This window comes from Ailuropoda melanoleuca, chromosome 2 (assembly GCF_002007445.2).
Source record: "Ailuropoda melanoleuca isolate Jingjing chromosome 2, ASM200744v2, whole genome shotgun sequence".
NCBI lineage: Eukaryota > Metazoa > Chordata > Mammalia > Carnivora > Ursidae > Ailuropoda > Ailuropoda melanoleuca.
The window spans coordinates 146360016-146381679 of NC_048219.1; the positions used below are offsets into that span (position 1 = coordinate 146360016).

A 21664-nucleotide genomic window follows, 5' to 3' on the forward strand; every position below is an offset into this window, starting at 1 on the left:
GAAATGTTCTTCATTTTCTCAAGTTTTAAACCCGAATATCAAATGTCCCAATTAAGGTCTAATTATTTTATCTGTCCTGTATAAGTTCTGTGGAGAACTTATGAGGAATGTATATGAGGAATTAAGCTAAGAGTTTATAGGGTTCATTATGCTAAAATATAGTTGGTTATACATAATACCCACTTGGATAATATTAGAGGTTTATTACTTGAAATAGCAGAAGACATATTAGTTTTATCAGAATCAGAAATAATAAAGATTGTTATAAATTTTGAAACTTTTTTCCCCTTGAATGTAAAGTTTCTCAGAGTGAAAGGTTACAGTTTAGGTGCAGGGAAATGACTCTTACCTTTGATGGGACCCTTTGGCTTGGCAGCCTCCTCCTTAGGTGCTTTGGCTTCTGAAATAAAAAGAAAACTTGTCATTTAAACAATTTTCAGACCGATTTTATGTTTAGTAGTAAACCAGGAGGGGTGAGTCATGTTGTTATAAATATTAATGCATGAAGAGAAATTGGCTTCATTTATCTGACTTCCACGGAGAATACTGTGATATTTCCAAGAAAGCATATTTTGATCAGTATCATTCTGGTCAATGATGTGACCAAGCTAAATTACCAGCATATTTAGGATTAAAAAATTACTTTCAGCAACTGCCTTTATTCTACTCCTATTTTTTGTCTCTCCCTTTTTTATTGTGGTAAAATAAACCTAACATAAAATTTACCTTTTTGACCATCTCAAGGTATACAATTCAGTTTCATTAAGTACATTCACAATTTGCAATCATCAACACTATCCACTTCCAGAACTTTTTCATTTTGTCAATATGCAGTCTTTTTTTAAAAAAATGACAAATGATTCCTACAGGGCACGTGGGAAATTTGAATATCCACATGCTGCCTATATGTATGTCCTTAGGGTGTCTGTTTTCTTGGATTTCATCAGCCTTGAACATACTCATTACTTAATTTTAAAAGCATATAAAGCAATGATGCTTTGAAGGAATGCATATTCCAATCAAAACACAATATGTACCCATGGGTGAGAGATTAGGTTGGGAAAGAACATCAGATGAAGAAAATTTAATCCAGAATTTATGACCCACCCCTCCCAGCTAATAATGCCTGTTTCAACAAAAGAGGGTCTGCATTTTAATGAAGGATGAAAACTTTTATTAAGCCACCAAAACAAACAAATGAAAACTACAGAATAACTACCTGCTTTCTTTCCGACCACGGGCACCGTCACTGGGGCGGCGATGGGGGTGGGCGGGGGCTCCACCGGAGGTGGTTTGATTATTTTCACTTCTGTAGAGAGATGTCCATTGCATTAATGTATCCATTTGTCTCTTCCTAAAATTTCATTTGGTGGCCTATTTGCCTTTTCTGATGTAACTTTAAAATTTTCAAATCACTAGTTTTACAGAGAATAGTATATTCCAACTACAGCATGATCTATATACAGTGTAACATAATAATATAGTCAATATATTCCAATAGATTTAATTATATGGAATAAAAAATAATATACTCTAAAATATATTAGGACATTATAAATCATCTGATGCATGCTGACTTTTACTTCCTTTTTTAAAATAACTACATATTTGTTACACACACACACACAGGCTCAACATGGTGTCACTTAGACCAAGTGCCCAAAATGGGACTCAGTACCCAGTCTAATTGCAGTTTCAACCTCCCCACAGACATGTGGCCTTAACTGGTCAGCCAGCAAATTTTTCTTTCCGTGAGCGCCAATGAGTCTTTTGGGTCCTCTCTATCTCCCAAAGAAAGAATGAGATAATCTACATGATTAAAAAAAACACTGCTTTTTCCTCTAGCAGACAACCTCCTCTGGAACAATCCTTTTCTTTTGCTCATGACTTTTCCGTCCTCACCCTCTGACTATAAAAACTTTCCACTTTGTATTAACTCCTTAGAGTGCCTCTCCAATTTGCTAGACAGGGTGCTGTCCCCTTCATGGTTTAGTAAAGCCAATTGGATCTTCATATTTGCTTGGCTGAATTTTGTTAGTTGACTTCTTTTTAAGAAGCATGAAGGAATATGCTGTTGACATTGGGGATGGGCTTGCTTACCTGGCTCAGGCTTTGGTTTTGGTTCAGGCGCAGGGAGAGGTATTGCTGGCTTAATTTCAGGCACTAAAATAATTCACAGTTGTAAGCAGGTTATTTGAAGGTTTTTTTTTTTTTAAGATTTTTGAAGTTTTTCACAAAATTAAACCAAAACTGAGCAGACTTAATATATCTTGGGAGATAGTAGAATTTAAACACATATGGTCACCAAATGAAGTATTTGATCTAAGTTTATTTTGCATATGAAACAAAATATTTGGAAAATATAGTAAAGCATTTTATTGGTTCTAATGTTGTTACTCATCTCATTATCTATTTTTTCCCTTGTGCTTAAAACTTACTTTAACTTTAACAAATGGGTGATCATTATTAGCTAAGTGCACCTAAGAGTGAAATGGTAAAGAAAATCAAAGCATATGTGATGAGTAGATTAAGGTCGTGTGTTCAAATCTTAATGCCAATGTGATGGTTTTTTAAATGACTCATATTTGCAGTTTTAGAGACAACTCAGAAAGTGCCCTTAAGTTTGTACCTTTTACTGGTTCAGGAACTTTCCTTTCCCTTTTGGTAACAGGAGCTGGAGGTACTTCAGCCTCTTCAACAGCTTTCGGAGGTGGCTCTGGTACTTTAAAATAATGAGATTATTTTCTAGTGTTATTTGAATATTTAGAAATCAACTGACCTGAAATAATCAGATCAAACTATTTTTCAAAAGCTCTATTGTATCAATTCATTTCTGTATCAATTAATTTCTATTTTCTCTCCTTGACTATGCCTCAGTTTACTTTACTTTCTCTTATTCCACCCACTTGCATCCCAACTCCAGGAGCTCTCTCTTCCTAAATTGCTTCCGTAACAGTTCCCAATAAATACACCTTTTGAGAATAGGCTAATGACAACAATCAACCCACTTAAAAGCCCCCAAATTCTGTGCCACATTTGTTGACACCCTCCCATGAAGTTATTTTGCGGCCGACCTGATTATTTCACAATCACCGCTACCAGAAGAATAAGGGGCAAGGTAATAACAAATAATGAAGTGTGGGAAAATACATGAATGGATTTGGAAATTACTATAAAGATATTTAAACAGAAAGCAGACAATGGAAAGCACAGACTGTTTCACAGACGAAATATGAAGCTATGTTTATATTTAACTCCGATGATGTTTACAAGATAAACCTTTTGTTACATGTCCACTTTGTTAAAAGATAATTGTTACTGAGATTCCTACCTGGTTTTTTAATTTTTTCTAGTTTTTTAGGTTCTACTTTAGGTTCTTCTTCTTCAGGCCTCTTTCTTAGAACTTAAAAGACAAAAAGGTTTATATGTAAACCAAGACAAACTAATGAAGATGTTGAGCACGCTCGACAAATGCAATAATACATGAAGCAAGGAAAATGAAAAGCATGCGACCTGGTGCACTGGCCAGTTAGCCTTTATGCTAGAAGTGCTTGTTTTGTTTTTTTTTTAATCAAAGGTTGTCAAATTAATTAAAATAACACTGGGAGACACTTTATATCCATGTACATAGACAATCTGCTGTTCAGAGACAATACTGTTGCAAAAATGACCAAAACACAAAATGAATAATTTGAATAGCAACAAATTCAATTCATAATTCAACACTGTAATGTAATGGGGAGTATTTAAATAAGTATAAAGTTTACTTAAGTGGAGATATCCAAAGAAATGTAGTCTAGATACCCATAATTCTGTGTGAAGAAAATGTTAGAATTTGATTCTTCATTTGAATATCTTGCTTCCAGTTAAGATTTTATTAGTAGAAAGAAATGTTCAGTTTTTTAAAAAATGTTATTTTTTTGTTCTCATGATCCTGCATCATACTTTAAAACTGAATACTGAATTTAGGCTTAAAAGGTTTGGTCTAATTTAGAATATTTAATAGGTTTAGTGCATTTTACTACATAATTTGATTATGAACATGACAGCTGTGATCATTATTAGCTTAGAGTATGATCAATTTCATTATGTCTATGCATGTAAACTTCAAAACTGTGAATGCTCACAAAATTTCTGTCTTCTTTTAAAAAAAGCTATGGAAATGATAGCCTTCCCAATTTTCAGTGCAACTATCAATGAATTTTGATAAATAGGTAATCCGATTAAAAGAAAACCAAGAGACAGAAATATTTTTGTAAGCTTTCAAGTCTATTTTTTTTTTTTTTGTAAATTTAAAGCTAACAAAACAATTGAAAAATACTATACCGCTTTTGAGAACAACTTCTTCTTTTGGCTGAGGTTTAGGTTCAGGAAGTAATTTGCGAACTTTCTTTTCAACTCCAGGCACTTAAAAGAATATGATTTCAAATTTTGAAGTAAATTCATATAAAAGTAAATTTCAACAAGAAAAAATTCTCTTTCAAAACTAGTTAACTACAGTGCATAATAATTTTTGTTGCAAAATAACATCACAAAATTTAAAAGCAAATAATACACTTCAAGTTATTTCTCTGCAAACATTTATATTGTCTTGTGACAAATTCCGTTGCATTTACTGTAAGCAAATATAGTCATCTTAAATGAGGGTAGAAGATGTTACTCTATATTGACTTAATGAATCTTTGACCAAATACAGAGTTCTTGACAGCATCTTTGCCCCAATCTACAATTGTAGATTGTTCAAGTCTACACTGGCATCTCGCCAGCTATCTATTACATTAAAATGATACTGGTAAGTGTTAGTGTCATTATCCAATCTTCTCCACTGGGGAGAGAAGAAAGCCAAGGGATCTGGCTGATGACCTTGATGTTGGGAAAGGACCACTCTCACTTCCTTAACAGAAGGGAAATGTTGTTTCTTAAGATCTCCTTTTTTAAACAACACTAACCTAAAAGTATAAAACTATAGAATTTGAGAGCTGGTGTTGGAGCTCATTTTTAATGAATAAGAAAATGTTCTTGAATTTAGACTAAAAAGGACCCAAGGCATTCTAAGTTCATTCTCTCTTGCATCTTCAGTGACTATTGGACATGATGGATGATATATAGAGCAGTCTCCTCCTTTCTTATAACCCTCATGGATTTGAGAGGAAAAAAGAGAAATGCTGGATGATTATTGAACCACTTTACCTCTCTAGTGATGTCAATAAAAATCAGTTTAAAACATTGGTATCACTTAACATCCTACTTGTTTACTCATGTGAAATTTGAATTTTTAGTTATTTCTAAAAAATTTCCCATTTGGTGCTTTAAGCAGGATATTTGCAATTCATTAATTAGGTTTTTCTTTTGCTTTGTTTATGTTTTTTAATTTTTTAAACAACACGGGGCTTGAACTCAGGACCCTGAGATCAAAACCTGAGCTGAGATCAAGAGTCAGATATAATAAAAAAACATAAAAAAAAAAAAGAGTCAGATATAAAATGACTGAACCACCCAGGTGCCCCTAGATTTTTTTAAATGTGATAAAGATAACTTTGCCTAACTTTAAAATTTAAATATACAAAAGGGAAATATGTATTTCATTTTAAATAATGATTTTTTCTGTCAAGTATTTTAAGTAAAATTTCACACTTCAGCATTAAATTTTTTTATCCATGTTAAATTGTGCTGGCTTTCAATACTATTTTAGAGTTACCAATATTCTCAATTTATAACTACTTTCATTGCTCAAACGTGGAAAGACAACCATGCATCTAATTAATGTAGGGATGGCATATATCCTTTACTTATATAATGGACATAGTGGAAATACATCTTTGCATTTGTTTTTCTATATTATCATTTTATTTTTAAGGTCTTGACATTTTAGACTCAGGTACAGAACCATACCATTGCAGCTATTATTTTTAAAGTTATTATATGTCATTACATGTCATTTTAATGTTTAAGTGGCTTTTCCTCAATTACTAGCTAACAGCCATGGTAATATTATTTTGTAATCTCCATTTTGTAAGTCAGGAAATGTATATTCAAATGGGTGATTTTTCTAAAATTCCAGAGTGGATCAAGAACAGATTCAATTTCTGGATCTGGATGTGTTATTACTTAAACAGAATGCTGCTACCCATTATACTTACTAGAAAAATTAATAATTTCATTTTTAACGGAAAATTTCTAAAATTTATGATCCATTTATTTTTCTTTAGGGTCTAAGTTTACTTGGGGAAAATTCTGTGTCAGGAGAAATGAATTTTGAAAAATGATCTGCAGCAATCCTGAATGCTCCCTAGAGTCAGTGATGAGACAGTGACAGGAAAGCCTAGAGGAAATCCCTATGAATCATCTCAATAGTATACAAGGAGGACAGGATTTATTTTTAGCTCTCTAACACTGGCTAAAATACTGTTGTTCAGGTGAAATTCCAAAGCTTTCTACTATTAGCTCTCTGCATTTTAACCTAAGGCATATTCTGAAACTAATTTCAGCTGATCAGTAATATTTAATATTCATAAGTTGAGGAAAATGCAAGAAGACATATGTAGATGAGACAAAGATAAACAATATCCATGAATGTATGAAATTTGATGGGAGACAAAGGAAGCAACACTCATGAGCCAGGACCATAAAAACTACAAAAATACAAGAAATAAATGAGACTACTCTGATTATTTAAAAAAAAAAAAAAGAACATTCTAGAAGACAGGAAGAGGAAGGAGCCCAATGGAGGGATACTGCATAGAAACACATTTTCCAGATTGTGAAATACCTTTCAGAGGCTTAAGCTCCACTTTTTCTGGAACTTCAGGTTTTTCAGGAACTTTCTTCTTTGGAACAGCTTTAAAGAATATGATCTTAATTTTATTATTTGTACATTTAGACGAATCTGAAGCAAATTATTAAATATCTGCTCCAAGAATCAAAACCAAGCTTTGCTTACAGCCAAACAGCATTGATAACAGCCAAGAGCAGCCACCAAGGAACACACAAGAAGCATTCAAACCATGAAAAACATTGCCCTTTCACTCTGATGGTGAGCAGTAAGTTTAAGTCTGGTAGAGAAAGAAGATAATTTTTGTTCTTTGCAGGAAGAAGAAATTTTCCTTGAAGTATAAATTTGTATTAAGGAAAGTGTATTAAGTGTGTGTCTTCGACTAGGACTCACAGATGGATAGCCACGTAAGAGGTGCCCGTTTCCTACGTCTGACTAAAAATGCCAGAATTACCCTTACTGGCCAGGAGGGTTGAAGAGGGGCAAGAACCACGAGAAGCAGTCTTACTCTGGAAGATTCTGGCTTTGTACATGTGTAGGTGAGCATGTGAAAGTGCTCATCTAAGATTATATCTAGATTATTTTAGATTGAGAAATCTCATGACACTACCAATAAGACAACATTGTATTACCATAAATAGAATAATATGCTTTCACCAGTTTATTTCAGCTTTTAAAGATGTCATTTTAAGAAATTAAGTAATATTGCATCAATTCAAAGAAATAGCTAAACACAAAAAGAATGAAGGGATATTTAATGAGAAGAGATGCTGGATATCAAATGTACTCATAATCACTCTTTCTGCCTATGCCAAGGACCACCAAGACACAGTCTGGGCCTTTATTAAGTTGCAAAAGAAAAAAAAAGTGGGGTAGCAGTGATGGGTCATTCATATGCTTTCCTTTGATGGTATAGGAGCACATAGTAGCTATCAATGCCATAAATATATTACTTATAGTGTATTTAAAAACACGAAATTCTTTAAGAACAAAGTTTTGGCTGTTGTATAAATTTGTTACTGCAACATTAAAAGTTTCATGCAAAGTTTTCTTATACATTCCAAATGCGCAAGATCCCAAAGATATGCATAGCAATCACACTCTGAAATCGGAAAACCCTTCCTCCATGAGAAAGTTAGTTGGACTGCCCCTGCATCCAGATGTCCAGGATGAAGCCAGCAATGAGCAATGATGCCCTTTCTGTCAGGCACGTCCTGACAAAGCACCCAAAGGCAGCAGAAAACAGGTCGCTATGCAATTCCCACAGCTCGATCACATTGGAAAGCACACACTTTTAAAAATAACACGTCTTGCAAGCACCGTTCAGATGACTGACTAGAAGTTTGAAGCAGGTTAATAAAACTTGGGAGTGGCACTTTATACCTTTAAGTTGGAATATTTTCTCCTTCACATCTTCCTTTGGTGGAGCAGGAGGAGGCGCTGCAGGCTTCGGTTTGAGTTTTGGTTTCTCAATAACCTTCTTTTCAGGTTCAGGTTCAGGTTCTTGAAAGAGTATTTCAGGAGGGTTAGTATATGTGTATGTTAGTTAGCATGTGAATATATAGTCTCTTCAGTAGAAATTTAAACATATATATATATATATATCAAGAAAAAAGTTTGCTTTTTAAATTCCTATTCGCCTCCAACATAAAACAAAACGCAGTAACGAACATCAAACACAAAAATTTAAACACTATACACAGATGATGAGAACTACGGCAAAGGCACTGATAAAAACAACGGAAGCATCCGTGTAAGCCACACCACCTTGAGATCAACAGTACAAACGACATGGATGCGTAAGAATGAAATGCACGCTTGGAACAGAGTATCTTACACACGGACGCAGGGAGACATGCCGAACAACAGAAAACATGTATGCGTATGTGAAGATGAAGAATGCGATGATGAAGAGTTAAGTCCAGTTAACTGGATACCTGGTATTGGTATTTCTTCTGGTTGTGGTTCAGGTTCAGGTTCTTCAGGCTCGATATACTTTTGAATTTCACGTTCTTTAAAGAATGTTGACAGAGGATATGAGATTGTAAAGTTCTTCACAAAGACTCATACACATTTCACACAGAGGTAAAGATTGTCGTCACCAAAACAGAAATATCCAATTCATACAAATTCACGTATACAGAAAAAGAGGTAAGATTTCTATTATACTTAAACATTCTATTAACTACTTCATTTGATGTATGTGGATGGCAAGTGAGATGACTTCTAAAGTCTGATGTGGGGTTATTGTTTGAGAATCCAATGCAATTTTCCAGTTTTGCCTTGTAAACTGTATCTGTGGGAATTATTAATTACTATCAAGAGGAATCAAAGATTCTACTTCAAAAGAAATATAGCTGTTTGAAAAGTGAAGCGAGCATATGCTGGTATGATTCTGTATATAATTTCAAGAAAGAATGTCACCCTATGAATAGCTTTTTATTTCTAGCAGGAGTCTTTAAGAGATTAAAAAATTTATGTTTATACATATATACATATATATATATATACCTTCAACAGGGGGAGTCACTTTTCTACCAATGGTTATGGATGCTTTTTCTTCATACATTATTTCCTCAGGAGGCTCTTCAACTTAAAAAACACAGTATTATATTTTAGACTGTATTCACAATAGAATCTTTCAACTGCTAAGTTGCAGCCTATCAACTTATACTCTATAACATATTCTTCAGATGACCCCAAAATATCAATAGCTTCACTACCTACGACAGACAACAGATAAATACATAAGACCCATCTACAACCAAAGCAAGATGATGAAGACAACAGTCATCTTCCCAAAATTCATAGAGCAGCCGTGTACCTTGGACGGGTGGAGCTTCTGGCTCTTCAGGAATAGGAATGGACACTTTCTTTTCTGGGATGATTTCCTTCGGTACTTGAGGCACTTTAAAGATATTGATTTTGTTTAAGAATTTAGAAGATGTGCAAGATTCTGCAAACAGCAGGCAAAGAGTACAGTGGAAAGAACTTTATCTTACAAGACTTAGTGGGGATATGGCTTTGGAGGCATGGCACCCTTTGGACATTCCAATTTTATAAATGACTTCTCAGCCTTCTTCATTTGCTTCTCTTCCTCCGCATACCCTTAAATGTCAGTGTTCTCCACTGGTCTAACTCTGAAGCTTTAAAAAAATTGGCTCTACATTCGGTGAACAATCCTCCTGCACTCTCAACTCTTATTTCTCTGTGGATGACTTCTAGATCTCCATCCCCAGCTCTGTTTTCTTTCCTAAGCTCCAGATGAGTATTCCCAGCTTCTATATTTGAAAATTGAAAACTATATGCACTATCTTCTTTCTAATATTAGTTAGGGACCCAGTGAAACATTCTCATGGATATCTAGCTACAACCCTTACAATCATCTCGGGCTCCTCTACTTCCTTAATAATTTCCATAACAGACACCAATTCGATCTCCCACCTCTCACTCTTTTTCATTTCTACCACCACTGACCTTGTCCAACTCTTAATGACCCTACATAATTACAGTGGCTCCTGACTATTAGCACTGTCTTGCAGCAGGTGGAACTATTGCCACTCATCTTTCTGAAGCCTGACCTCTACTAAATTTGTGCACCTGCTTCAAAGCCTTTGATATGGGCATTCGGAGAACTCCAAAACACAACCCTTAGCTTTATATCCAGACTATCTTTCAAGATACCCCACAACCAATCCATACTCAAATCCATCTCCTTTCCTAGAAAACCATTTTCTCAATTGCTATAAAATGTAAACATCCATCAAAACTTAAATTTTTATTTCTTTCATACAGCTTTCCCTGGTGCCTCTGCCTGAAATTTATCTTCCCTTGCTCTGTGTTTCTGTAGCCCTTGATACTTCTGTAGGTGTTAGAGTTGTGCTTTCTTCTCACCACCTTTTAAGTTGCTTGAAGACACGACCACATCTTATTTTTTCTAGTACGCTGTTTTGTTAGTGGTAGGACATTCAGCAAAGTATGCTGAATTGAGCGGTTGTACCCTTTAAATCAGAGGACGTCCTTTGCTACCACACGGAACCATGTCATAGCACAACTGAATCTCATTTTTCTCCAGCTTATCTGTCTCATTTTTTTCTCCTTGCCCTCATTATTTACCCCTTTTTATCTGTGAAGTGTGGTTTTGCAAAAGAACTATATTAAAATGCTCGGGTAGCATTCAGAGAAATCTATATTTTTTCTTCATGGTAGGTACCTTTTTCTGGCACGACTTCTTGTTTTCTCGTAACAGGCACAGTTTCCTTCTTTACCGGAACAAGTTTCTTGGGCACCTCAGGCACTTTGAAGATATTAGTGGTATTTTAAAAAGAGTATTTAAAAACATTTTAAATGTTAAGAATAAAGAATCTGTAGTTAATGGAGTATTAAAATTATTGGAAAGAAATAAGGACATTTTTGTCCCTAGTTATACAACAACAAGGACACATAACAGATTACTTTCAACAAACAATGCTACTAATGATATCAGGGATGATGGGAATACCTTGAGCTGCTGGTATTTCTGGCTTCTTAACAGTTGGGACTTTCTTCACTGGGACAACTTTCTTTGCCATCTCAGGTACTTTAAAGATATTAGTAGCATTTAATAATATAAAATTGCAAGATGCAATATGTACACATTAACTTGACAACATTTAGATAACAGTAACGCACATTATCCAACACAATACATAATAGAGACTGTCGAATTTTAGACAGCACACAAAAATGAAGCAAATATTGATTTATTTTACTGTAAGTACCTTTGGGAGGTGGAGCTTCTGGTTTTTTGATAACAGGAACTTTCTTCTCTGGAACAATCTTCTTGGGTTCTTCAGGTACTTGAAAGATAGGAATTTCTTTGAGAGTCAAAGGATTACACTGAAAAGCTTAACACTTAATGAATGACTAAAGATCACACCCATCCCTTTGGTATGCGCACTGTAACATTCTATAGCTTTGTGTGCGCAAATGACTCCTGTTCTTGCCAATGAAGTCAAATTTCAAGGAAGGAGACCGACATTTTACCTTAAAGAAGGTATATAATACACACAAAAATCCAGTGATGCATTTTCCTGTACGGTACAGGATGCTGTCTTGTACCTGCTGGTGGTGGGGCTTCTGGCTCCTCTTCAGCAACAGGAACTGGCTCTTCCTCTTCAGCAGCAATTTCCTCAGGCTCTTCATATACTTTAAAGATATAATTAATTTTAATTCCGTGTACGGAACAATATTCTGAAATGTGCAAAACGCTGCACCTAAAACTGGTAACCTTGATTTCTTCCCTTGTTTTAATTAATACCTTCTCTTAGTTTTGTGAAGATGAATGCTATCTTATTTGCACTGACTTCTGTTTTTATTGATTTGAGGGCTTGGAAAGCCCTTTTGGTGTTGAACGACATTTAGTGTCACTAGTTCTGCCCCACTTACTGTGAACATTAGAGAAAGCTTAATACAGCCCATGATGCCCTATGGAGATGTCGCTGATTGATAACCCAAGTCCGAGCTAATTAAGAATGATTAAGACAAAGGACAGAAAATGACCAAGAGATACTGAATGAAGGAAAGAGGAGGAACGAGGCTTAAACCAGCAGCTGTGGCGCGGGGCAAGCTCGTTAAGGGTCTTGGCGTACCTTCCGCAGGGGGCTCTACTTCCTTGGGGGCAGGAACCGCGGGTTCCTCTTCTACGGCAGGTTTCTTTGGCACCTCTGGCACTTTAAAGATATTAGTTAGTTTTAACTTCTGGGTAGTTGAGAAGTACACAGAATTTATACCACCTCTAGTTCACATCTAGGTCAAATAACCCAGAGACAAACCCAAGAGCAAAATTCACAAGGCCAGTAATCTGTTCTGAGCTCTGCAGAGCAGGGAGGGAAATGCGGCCCAGGCACATGGACAAATCCATATTAGCCAACTCTTGAATGCACGTAATAGATGCATCAGTTTTTTTGTTTGTTTTTAAACCAATGATGTTATTGAAAAACATTTAAACCCTAAAAATACAGAATGGCAGGTTTGTAATTGTGACTACAAGAAGTTTGACAAACAACAGGGTTTCCTATAATAAGTAACTTTTGAAACCAGAGCGAGTGCTTTCCTGCAAAATCTCATTAGTGACATGTACCTTTAGGTGGTGGGACTTCTGGCTTCTTGGGAACAGTTACTTTCTTTTCAGGAGCAACTTCTTTCGGAACTTCAGGCACTTTAAAGGTATTAGTGTTTTAATATCATGAAGAGTCACTAGCAAACATTCATCACATTTACATAGCACAAAATACTTTCTGAGAGTGGGAGCTTTTACCCTCCATCACACGGCAGATGGCTATATGTACCTTTAGCAGGTGGGACTTCCGGTTTTTTGGGAACCACTGGAGGCACCTTCTTTTCAGGAACAACTTCCTTGGGTACCTCGGGCACTTTAAAAGATATTAGTCGTTTTTAGCTCATAGTTTCAATGACATGAAAATCATTAGGTATAGCAGTGGAACCCAACACTTTAAAAACAGACATTTTTCTGTAGGAGGTTGGCGGCAGTGAGAAGTACCTTTCACTGGTGGTGGTTCAGGTTTTTTGGCAATGACAGCAGGTGGTTTCTTTTCTGGGACAGGTTTCTTGGGTGGCACGGTCACTAAAGATATTAGAATATAATTTTTTAGGATCCGTGAAGATGAATGAGAAATAAGACAAAAACTCAAAATGTCCAGAAGTTTCAGGGCAGGAGGGGTGGAAAATTGGCTAAGGCAATGTAGCAGCTGGCCAGGTACCTTCTGGAGGAGCGATGGGCTCTGGCTCTTCCACAACTTCCACTGTGGGCTCTTCCCAGGCAGCTTCCTCGGGCTCCTCAAGCACTTGAAAGACACAAGCTCATTTTAATGCTCGAGTTGACTCAAGCATGAGAAATAGTTTGCAAACAGGTTTTTACAACACTCAGAAGAGAGTTTCTTTTTAAAAATAATAGTTTTGATAATGTCATTATTACCTGCAGGGGGAGGACTCTCCGGTTTGGGAGGAACAGCTTCAGGCACCTTCTTTTCTGGAACAGCTGCCTTGGGCACCTCGGGCACTTCAAAGATATTAGTATTTCCATGATTAGACAGAGTAACGACAAATGGACGGTATCAGACACAGTGACACGGGCGTGACTACCTTTGGCTGGTGGGACTTCGGGCTTTTTGGGAGGCATCACAGGCACCTTCTTTTCAGGGACAACTTCTTTAGGAGCCTCGGGCACTTAAAAGATATTAGAAAAACTATATTTAGGAACCATGAAGACAACTGGAACAAGATATTTTCAAGAGCAGAAGAGTTATGTCTTTTTAAGCCTAAGTTTGGTGACAAATACCTTTAACAGGTGGGACTTCCGGCTTCTTAGGAGGCATCACAGCCACCTTCTTCTCAGGGACAACTTCCTTGGGAGCCTCAGGCACTTAAAAGATATTAGTAAAATTACAGTTAGGAACCACGAAGACGACTGGAACAAGATATTTTCAAGAGCAGAGGAGTTATGTCTTTTTAAGCCTAAAGTCAGCGACAAATACCTTTAGCAGGTGGGACTTCCGGCTTTTTAGGAGGCATCACAGGCACCTTCTTCTCAGGGACAACTTCCTTGGGAGCCTCAGGCACTTAAAAGATATTAGTAAAATTACATTTAGGAACCACGAAGACGACTGGAACAAGATATTTTCAAGAGCAGAGGAGTTATGTCTTTTTAAGCCTAAAGTCAGTGACAAATACCTTTAACAGGTGGGACTTCCGGCTTTTTAGGAGGCGCCACAGACACCTTCTTCTCAGGGACAACTTCCTTAGGAGCCTCAGGCACTTAAAAGATATTAGTAAAATTACATTTAGGAGTTATGTAGATGACTGGAACAAAATATTTTCAAGAGCAGAAGAGTTATGTCTTTTTAAGCCTAAAGTCGGCGACAAATACCTTTAACAGGTGGGACTTCCGGCTTTTTAGGAAGTGCCACAGACACCTTCTTTTCTGGGACAACTTCTTGAGGAACTTCAGGCACTTAAAAGATATTAGTAAAATTAAACTCAGGGGTTATGAGACTGCTGGAACAAAATATTTTCAAGAGCAGAAGGGCTATATCTTCTTAAGTCTGAGGTGAGTGGCAAGTACCTGTAACAGGTGCAACTTCAGGCTTTTTGGGNCCAGGCTTTTTCGGAGGCACCACTGGTGCTTTCTTTTCAGGGACAATTTCTTGAGGAACTTCAGGCACTTAAAAGATATTAGTAAAATTACACTCAGGGGTTATGAGACTCCTGGAACAAAATATTTTCAAGAGCAGAAGGTTTATGTCTTTTTAAGTCTAAATTCAGTGACAAATACCTTTAACAGGTGGGACTTCTGGCTTTTTAGGAAGTGCCACAGACACCTTCTTTTCAGGGACAACTTCTTTGGGAGCCTCAGGCACTTAAAAGATATTAGTAAAATTACACTTAGGGGTTATGAGACTGCTGGAACAAAACATTGTCAAGAACAAGAGAGTTATGTCTTTTTAAGACTAAAGTCAGCGACAAATACCTTTAACAGGTGGGACTTCCGGCTTTTTAGGAAGCGCCACAGACACCTTCTTTTCAGGGACAACTTCTTTGGGAGCCTCAGGCACTTAAAAGATATTAGTAAAATTACACTTAGGGGTTATGAGACTGCTGGAACAAAACATTGTCAAGAGCAGAAGGGCTATATCTTCTTAAGTCTGAGTACCTTTAACAGGTGCAACTTCAGGCTTTTTCGGAGGCACCATTGGTGCTTTCTTTTCCGGAACAATTTCTTGAGGAAATTCAGGCACTTAAAAGATATTAGTAGTTTTACATTTAGATTAATGAGGTCAATGGACTAAAAATATTTCCAAGAGCAGATGAGGTATTTCTTCTTTAGATAAGGATATGAGTGAACAATACCTGAAACTGGTCGGGCTTCTGGTTTTTTAGGTGGTGCCTTGGGAAATTTTGGTTCTGGGACAACTTCTTGAGCAACTTCAGGCACTTGAAAGATATTAGTAGTTTTAAAGTTAAGTTAATGAAGAGCAATGGGCTAAAATTTTTCTCGAGAAAAGAAGAGATATTTCTTCAAGATGAGGTCAGGGCTAACATGTACCTGTGACAGGTGGGGCTCCTGGTGTTTTGGGCGGTGCCTTGGGAATTATCTTTTCTGGGACAACTTCTTGAGCAACTTCAGGCACTTGAAAGATATTAGTAGTTTTAGAATTTACGATTAGTGAAGGCACATATTACAATGATTGGGAAGAGCACAAGACAATGTTTTTTCTTCTTAACACAGGGCATAAATACCTATAGCAGGTGGGGCTTCTGGTGTTTTGGGCACAACCACAGACACTTTCTTTTCGGGGACAACTTCTTCAGGAGCTTCAGGAACTTTGAAGATATTAGTATCTTTTGGTTAGAGATTATAGCAGAGTAATATTGCAACACATTTAGCCCAGCAAATACAATTTATGAGATGGGCGGACACTTCTACACACACTTTTCCCAGCCTCCTGAAATAGGTGACCAACAAGAACATGGAGGGATAAATACCTTTAGCAGGTGGAGCCTCTGGCTTTTTAGGAGGAGCCACGGGTACTTTCTTCTCAGGGATGACTTCCTCTGGCGTTACCTCAGGCACTTCAAAGACATTGGTAATTTGCATTTAGAAAAGGCGAAAAAAATTGCTGACTATACCATGTAAATATACACTAAGATATTCTGGTTAAATTCTGACATTCTTCAGAATTTTATCACCTTTGTGTTGTATTTAGATACATAATTTTCTAAGTAAAATAACAGTTTTCTCCCTAGTATGTTTTGCTCTGACATTACCTGCAGGGGGAGGACTCTCCGGTTTGGGAGGAACAGCTTCAGGCACCTTCTTTTCTGGAACAGCTGCCTTGGGCACCTCGGGCACTTCAAAGATATTAGTATTTCCATGATTAGACAGAGTAACGACAAATGGACGGTATCAGACACAGTGACACGGGCGTGACTACCTTTGGCTGGTGGGACTTCGGGCTTTTTGGGAGGCATCACAGGCACCTTCTTTTCAGGGACAACTTCTTTAGGAGCCTCGGGCACTTAAAAGATATTAGAAAAACTATATTTAGGAACCATGAAGACAACTGGAACAAGATATTTTCAAGAGCAGAAGAGTTATGTCTTTTTAAGCCTAAGTTTGGTGACAAATACCTTTAACAGGTGGGACTTCCGGCTTTTTAGGAGGCGCCACAGACACCTTCTTCTCAGGGACAACTTCCTTGGGAGCCTCAGGCACTTAAAAGATATTAGTAAAATTAAACTCAGGGGTTATGAGACTGCTGGAACAAAATATTTTCAAGAGCAGAAGGGCTATATCTTCTTAAGTCTGAGGTGAGTGGCAAGTACCTGTAACAGGTGCAACTCCAGGCTTTTTCGGAGGCACCACTGGTGCTTTCTTTTCAGGGACAATTTCTTGAGGAACTTCAGGCACTTAAAAGATATTAGTAAAATTACACTTAGGGGTTATGAGACTGCTGGAACAAAATATTGTCAAGAACAAGAGAGTTATGTCTTTTTAAGACTAAAGTCAGCGACAAATACCTTTAACAGGTGGGACTTCTGGCTTTTTAGGAAGTGCCACAGACACTTTCTTTTCAGGGACAACTTCTTTGGGAGCCTCAGGCACTTAAAAGATATTAGTAAAATTAAACTGAGGGGTTATGAGACTGCTGGAACAAAACATTGTCAAGAGCAGAAGGGCTATATCTTCTTAAGTCTGAGTACCTTTAACAGGTGCAACTTCAGGCTTTTTCGGAGGCACCATTGGTGCTTTCTTTTCCGGAACAATTTCTTGAGGAAATTCAGGCACTTAAAAGATATTAGTAGTTTTACATTTAGATTAATGAGGTCAATGGACTAAAAATATTTCCAAGAGCAGATGAGGTATTTCTTCTTTAGATAAGGATATGAGTGAACAATACCTGAAACTGGTCGGGCTTCTGGTTTTTTAGGTGGTGCCTTGGGAAATTTTGGTTCTGGGACAACTTCTTGAGCAACTTCAGGCACTTGAAAGATATTAGTAGTTTTAAAGTTAAGTTAATGAAGAGCAATGGGCTAAAATTTTTCTCGAGAAAAGAAGAGATATTTCTTCAAGATGAGGTCAGGGCTAACATGTACCTGTGACAGGTGGGGCTCCTGGTGTTTTGGGCGGTGCCTTGGGAATTATCTTTTCTGGGACAACTTCTTGAGCAACTTCAGGCACTTGAAAGATATTAGTAGTTTTAGAATTTACGAATAGTGAAGGCACATATTACAATGATTTGGAAGAGCACAAGACAATGTTTTTTCTTCTTAACACAGGGCATAAATACCTATAGCAGGTGGGGCTTCTGGTGTTTTGGGCACAACCACAGACACTTTCTTTTCGGGGACAACTTCTTCAGGAGCTTCAGGAACTTTGAAGATATTAGTATCTTTTGGTTAGAGATTATAGCAGAGTAATATTGCAACACATTTAGCCCAGCAAATACAATTTATGAGATGGGCGGACACTTCTACACACACTTTTCCCAGCCTCCTGAAATAGGTGACCAACAAGAACATGGAGGGATAAATACCTTTAGCAGGTGGAGCCTCTGGCTTTTTAGGAGGAGCCACGGGTACTTTCTTCTCAGGGATGACTTCCTCTGGCGTTACCTCAGGCACTTCAAAGACATTGGTAATTTGCATTTAGAAAAGGCGAAAAAAATTGCTGACTATACCATGTAAATATACACTAAGATATTCTGGTTAAATTCTGACATTCTTCAGAATTTTATCACCTTTGTGTTGTATTTAGATACATAATTTTCTAAGTAAAATAACAGTTTTCTCCCTAGTATGTTTTGCTCTGACATTACCTGCAGGGGGAGGACTCTCCGGTTTGGGAGGAACAGCTTCAGGCACCTTCTTTTCTGGAACAGCTGCCTTGGGCACCTCGGGCACTTCAAAGATATTAGTATTTCCATGATTAGACAGAGTAACGACAAATGGACGGTATCAGACACAGTGACACGGGCGTGACTACCTTTGGCTGGTGGGACTTCGGGCTTTTTGGGAGGCATCACAGGCACCTTCTTTTCAGGGACAACTTCTTTAGGAGCCTCGGGCACTTAAAAGATATTAGAAAAACTATATTTAGGAACCATGAAGACAACTGGAACAAGATATTTTCAAGAGCAGAAGAGTTATGTCTTTTTAAGCCTAAGTTTGGTGACAAATACCTTTAACAGGTGGGACTTCCGGCTTCTTAGGAGGCATCACAGCCACCTTCTTCTCAGGGACAACTTCCTTGGGAGCCTCAGGCACTTAAAAGATATTAGTAAAATTACAGTTAGGAACCACGAAGGCGACTGGAACAAAATATTTTCAAGAGCAGAAGAGTTATGTCTTTTTAAGCCTAAAGTCAGCGACAAATACCTTTAACAGGTGGGACTTCCGGCTTTTTAGGAGGCGCCACAGACACCTTCTTCTCAGGGACAACTTCCTTGGGAGCCTCAGGCACTTAAAAGATATTAGTAAAATTAAACTCAGGGGTTATGAGACTGCTGGAACAAAATATTTTCAAGAGCAGAAGGGCTATATCTTCTTAAGTCTGAGGTGAGTGGCAAGTACCTGTAACAGGTGCAACTTCAGGCTTTTTGGGAGGCACCACTGGTGCTTTCTTTTCAGGGATAATTTCTTGAGGAACTTCAGGCACTTAAAAGATATTAGTAAAATTACACTTAAGAATGATGAGACCACTAGAGCAAAATATTTTCTAGAGCAGAAGAGTTATATCTTTTTAAACCTAAGGTTGGTGACAAATACCTGTTACACGTGGGACTTCCGGCTTTTCAGAAGGCACCACAAACACTTTCTTTTCAGGGACAACCTCTTTGGGAGCCTTGGGTACTTTGAAGATATTAGTAAATTTACTTTTGAGTCACAAGGATCAACACAGACAAGAACTGCACTTATATATCAAAAGAGCTGTCAAGTCTAGACAGGTGGTCTTGCTCTGCCCTCCCTATCCCACGTTAAATAAAGGGTGGTTTAGAATGTACCTTTGAGAGGTACGACTTCAGGCTTTTGGGGAGGATGCACTTTCTTTTCTGGGACAACCTCTCTGGGCGCCTCTGGCACTTTAAAGATATTAATATTTTTACATTGAGAAGTTATAAGAATCCGTACAGACAAGAAACACAATCATACAGGAAGACATTTCCCCCAATTTCTAAGCCTCCAGCAACATATACCTTCATCTCGAGGAACTTCAGGCTCTTTGTGAGGAATCACATATGTTTTCTTTTCAGGGACAATTTCTTGGGGAGCTTCCAGCACTTTAAGAAATTAGTATTTTAACATTTAGTGTTATGAAGACCACTAGGAACAGCAAAATATTCTCAAGACTACAAGAGCTATTTCTTCTTTAGCTTGAGGGCATGGTCACTTGTACCTTCAACTGAAGGAGGTTCTCTTTTTTTGGAAGGAGCTCTCTTTGCAGGAACAACTTCTTGAGGAGCTTCAGGCACTTTAAAGATATTAGTATTTCACGTTTAAGATGTAAAAGGATTAGTGGAAACAGTAACCACAATAAGTTGGCAAGTGTAGTTTTCTAGAGGTCTCCTTTTCCCTTGCTCCACCCATCAACTAAGACTTAGGGGTTAGGGGATCCTCAGGAAAAGGTGCTGGCCCTTTGCCAGCACTTGGCTGAGTTCCTGTGACACTGTGGGCCCTCCTCACGAAGCATCTATTGAGTGAATACTTTTAATAGAAGGGGTTTCTGTTTGAATAGGAACACCCACAAAGTTTTCTCTTGAGAGGGAACTTCTTGTGCAGCTCCAGGTGTTTGAAAGATATTAGTATGTTTACATTTAGCTGTTACAAAGAACATTAGAAAAGCGTAGTTGTAAGAACAGAGGACGGATCGTTTCTTCTTCAGTATCTGTTCGCAGGTATCACGTACCTTTTACAGGCAGAGGTTCTGGCTCTTTAGGAAAATCCTCAGATACTTGCATTTCAGGAGCAACTTCTTTCATAGCTTCTGGCACTTGGAAGAGATTAGTATCAAGCTTAAAGGTTAAGGCATCAGCGAAGACGTTAGTTACATTAACTACACAAAAGTGGTCTTTCTGGTTACAAGGGAGCTACTTTTAAAAATTGGATGAGGTATAAAGTTTTGAAGAAAGGAATCAAGCCCTAATTGTCTTTGTTAATTATTCCCCAGCTCCCTAGCACCACACACATAATTGCCATTTAATAAATGAATGATGGCAGGAATGATAGAATGAATGATACAGTTACTGGAAGATGTTTCAATTTCAGGGGAAGCAGACATGGGTGTTTTCCTTACAAGGACAGCTTCCTGAAGTGATTTGAGCACTTTAAAGGTATTAATGCATTGTACTTCAGAATGATGATGAGTTTAGTCCTACCTCCACCTACAAGAATGCCCCAGACTAGGACACCTTCCTGCTCCCTGCAGCTGATCCTTTAGTGATAGGATGAGTACTTGATTACCAGGAGCTATTTTCTTGGTCACCTCAGGTACTATCAATATTAGTAATTTTATTTCTTGGAATGGTAGATGTATAGAAAACTAGATCATGGAAAATTAGCTTCAAGCGAAAAAGATTGCTTTAGTACAATTAATGATGTACTTTTAATTATTAATTTGAGGAGAATAAAACAGCTCTTTCTTGTCTGGATAGGCTTCATTTTGTACCCTTACCTTGGGCACCTTAGAAAGGTATTTGTTTTCAAGTATAGGAGGGAGGAGAATGACCCAAAGATTCTAGACTGAAAAAATCATGTCAAAGCGTTCAGATATTCCTTAAATTATACAATATCATGGATATTGTAGAGAACTTGTTATGCTGGATGTTTTAAAACTTT

General features: G+C 37.4%; 1 protein-coding gene and 1 long non-coding RNA gene across 2 annotated transcripts in view; both read right to left on the bottom strand.

Annotated features, from left to right (window-relative positions):
- Nucleotides 1-21664, bottom strand: part of TTN (titin) — a 271544-nt gene that overhangs the window by 110766 nt on the left and 139114 nt on the right. Inside the window, 38 exon segments of the mRNA XM_034654809.1 lie at nucleotides 350-400; nucleotides 1220-1309; nucleotides 2101-2163; nucleotides 2630-2722; nucleotides 3332-3403; nucleotides 4327-4407; nucleotides 6770-6838; nucleotides 8156-8275; nucleotides 11533-11610; nucleotides 11873-11959; nucleotides 12403-12483; nucleotides 12894-12971; nucleotides 13102-13185; nucleotides 13314-13397; nucleotides 13534-13617; nucleotides 13749-13832; nucleotides 13916-13999; nucleotides 14112-14195; nucleotides 14308-14391; nucleotides 16316-16402; nucleotides 16598-16681; nucleotides 16765-16848; nucleotides 16961-17044; nucleotides 17351-17434; nucleotides 17534-17617; nucleotides 17731-17814; nucleotides 17927-18010; nucleotides 18121-18204; nucleotides 18367-18453; nucleotides 18649-18732; nucleotides 18816-18899; nucleotides 19012-19095; nucleotides 19208-19291; nucleotides 19403-19486; nucleotides 19598-19681; nucleotides 19834-19911; nucleotides 20026-20109; nucleotides 20736-20819. Of these exon segments, the coding sequence (XP_034510700.1) occupies nucleotides 350-400; nucleotides 1220-1309; nucleotides 2101-2163; nucleotides 2630-2722; nucleotides 3332-3403; nucleotides 4327-4407; nucleotides 6770-6838; nucleotides 8156-8275; nucleotides 11533-11610; nucleotides 11873-11959; nucleotides 12403-12483; nucleotides 12894-12971; nucleotides 13102-13185; nucleotides 13314-13397; nucleotides 13534-13617; nucleotides 13749-13832; nucleotides 13916-13999; nucleotides 14112-14195; nucleotides 14308-14391; nucleotides 16316-16402; nucleotides 16598-16681; nucleotides 16765-16848; nucleotides 16961-17044; nucleotides 17351-17434; nucleotides 17534-17617; nucleotides 17731-17814; nucleotides 17927-18010; nucleotides 18121-18204; nucleotides 18367-18453; nucleotides 18649-18732; nucleotides 18816-18899; nucleotides 19012-19095; nucleotides 19208-19291; nucleotides 19403-19486; nucleotides 19598-19681; nucleotides 19834-19911; nucleotides 20026-20109; nucleotides 20736-20819 (3147 nt within the window).
- LOC117801104 lies at nucleotides 14949-15313 on the bottom strand. Its single transcript, XR_004623509.1, has 3 exons — nucleotides 15300-15313; nucleotides 15105-15188; nucleotides 14949-14993 (listed from the first exon to the last, which is right to left on the bottom strand). It is a non-coding gene; the product is annotated as an uncharacterized LOC117801104 (long non-coding RNA).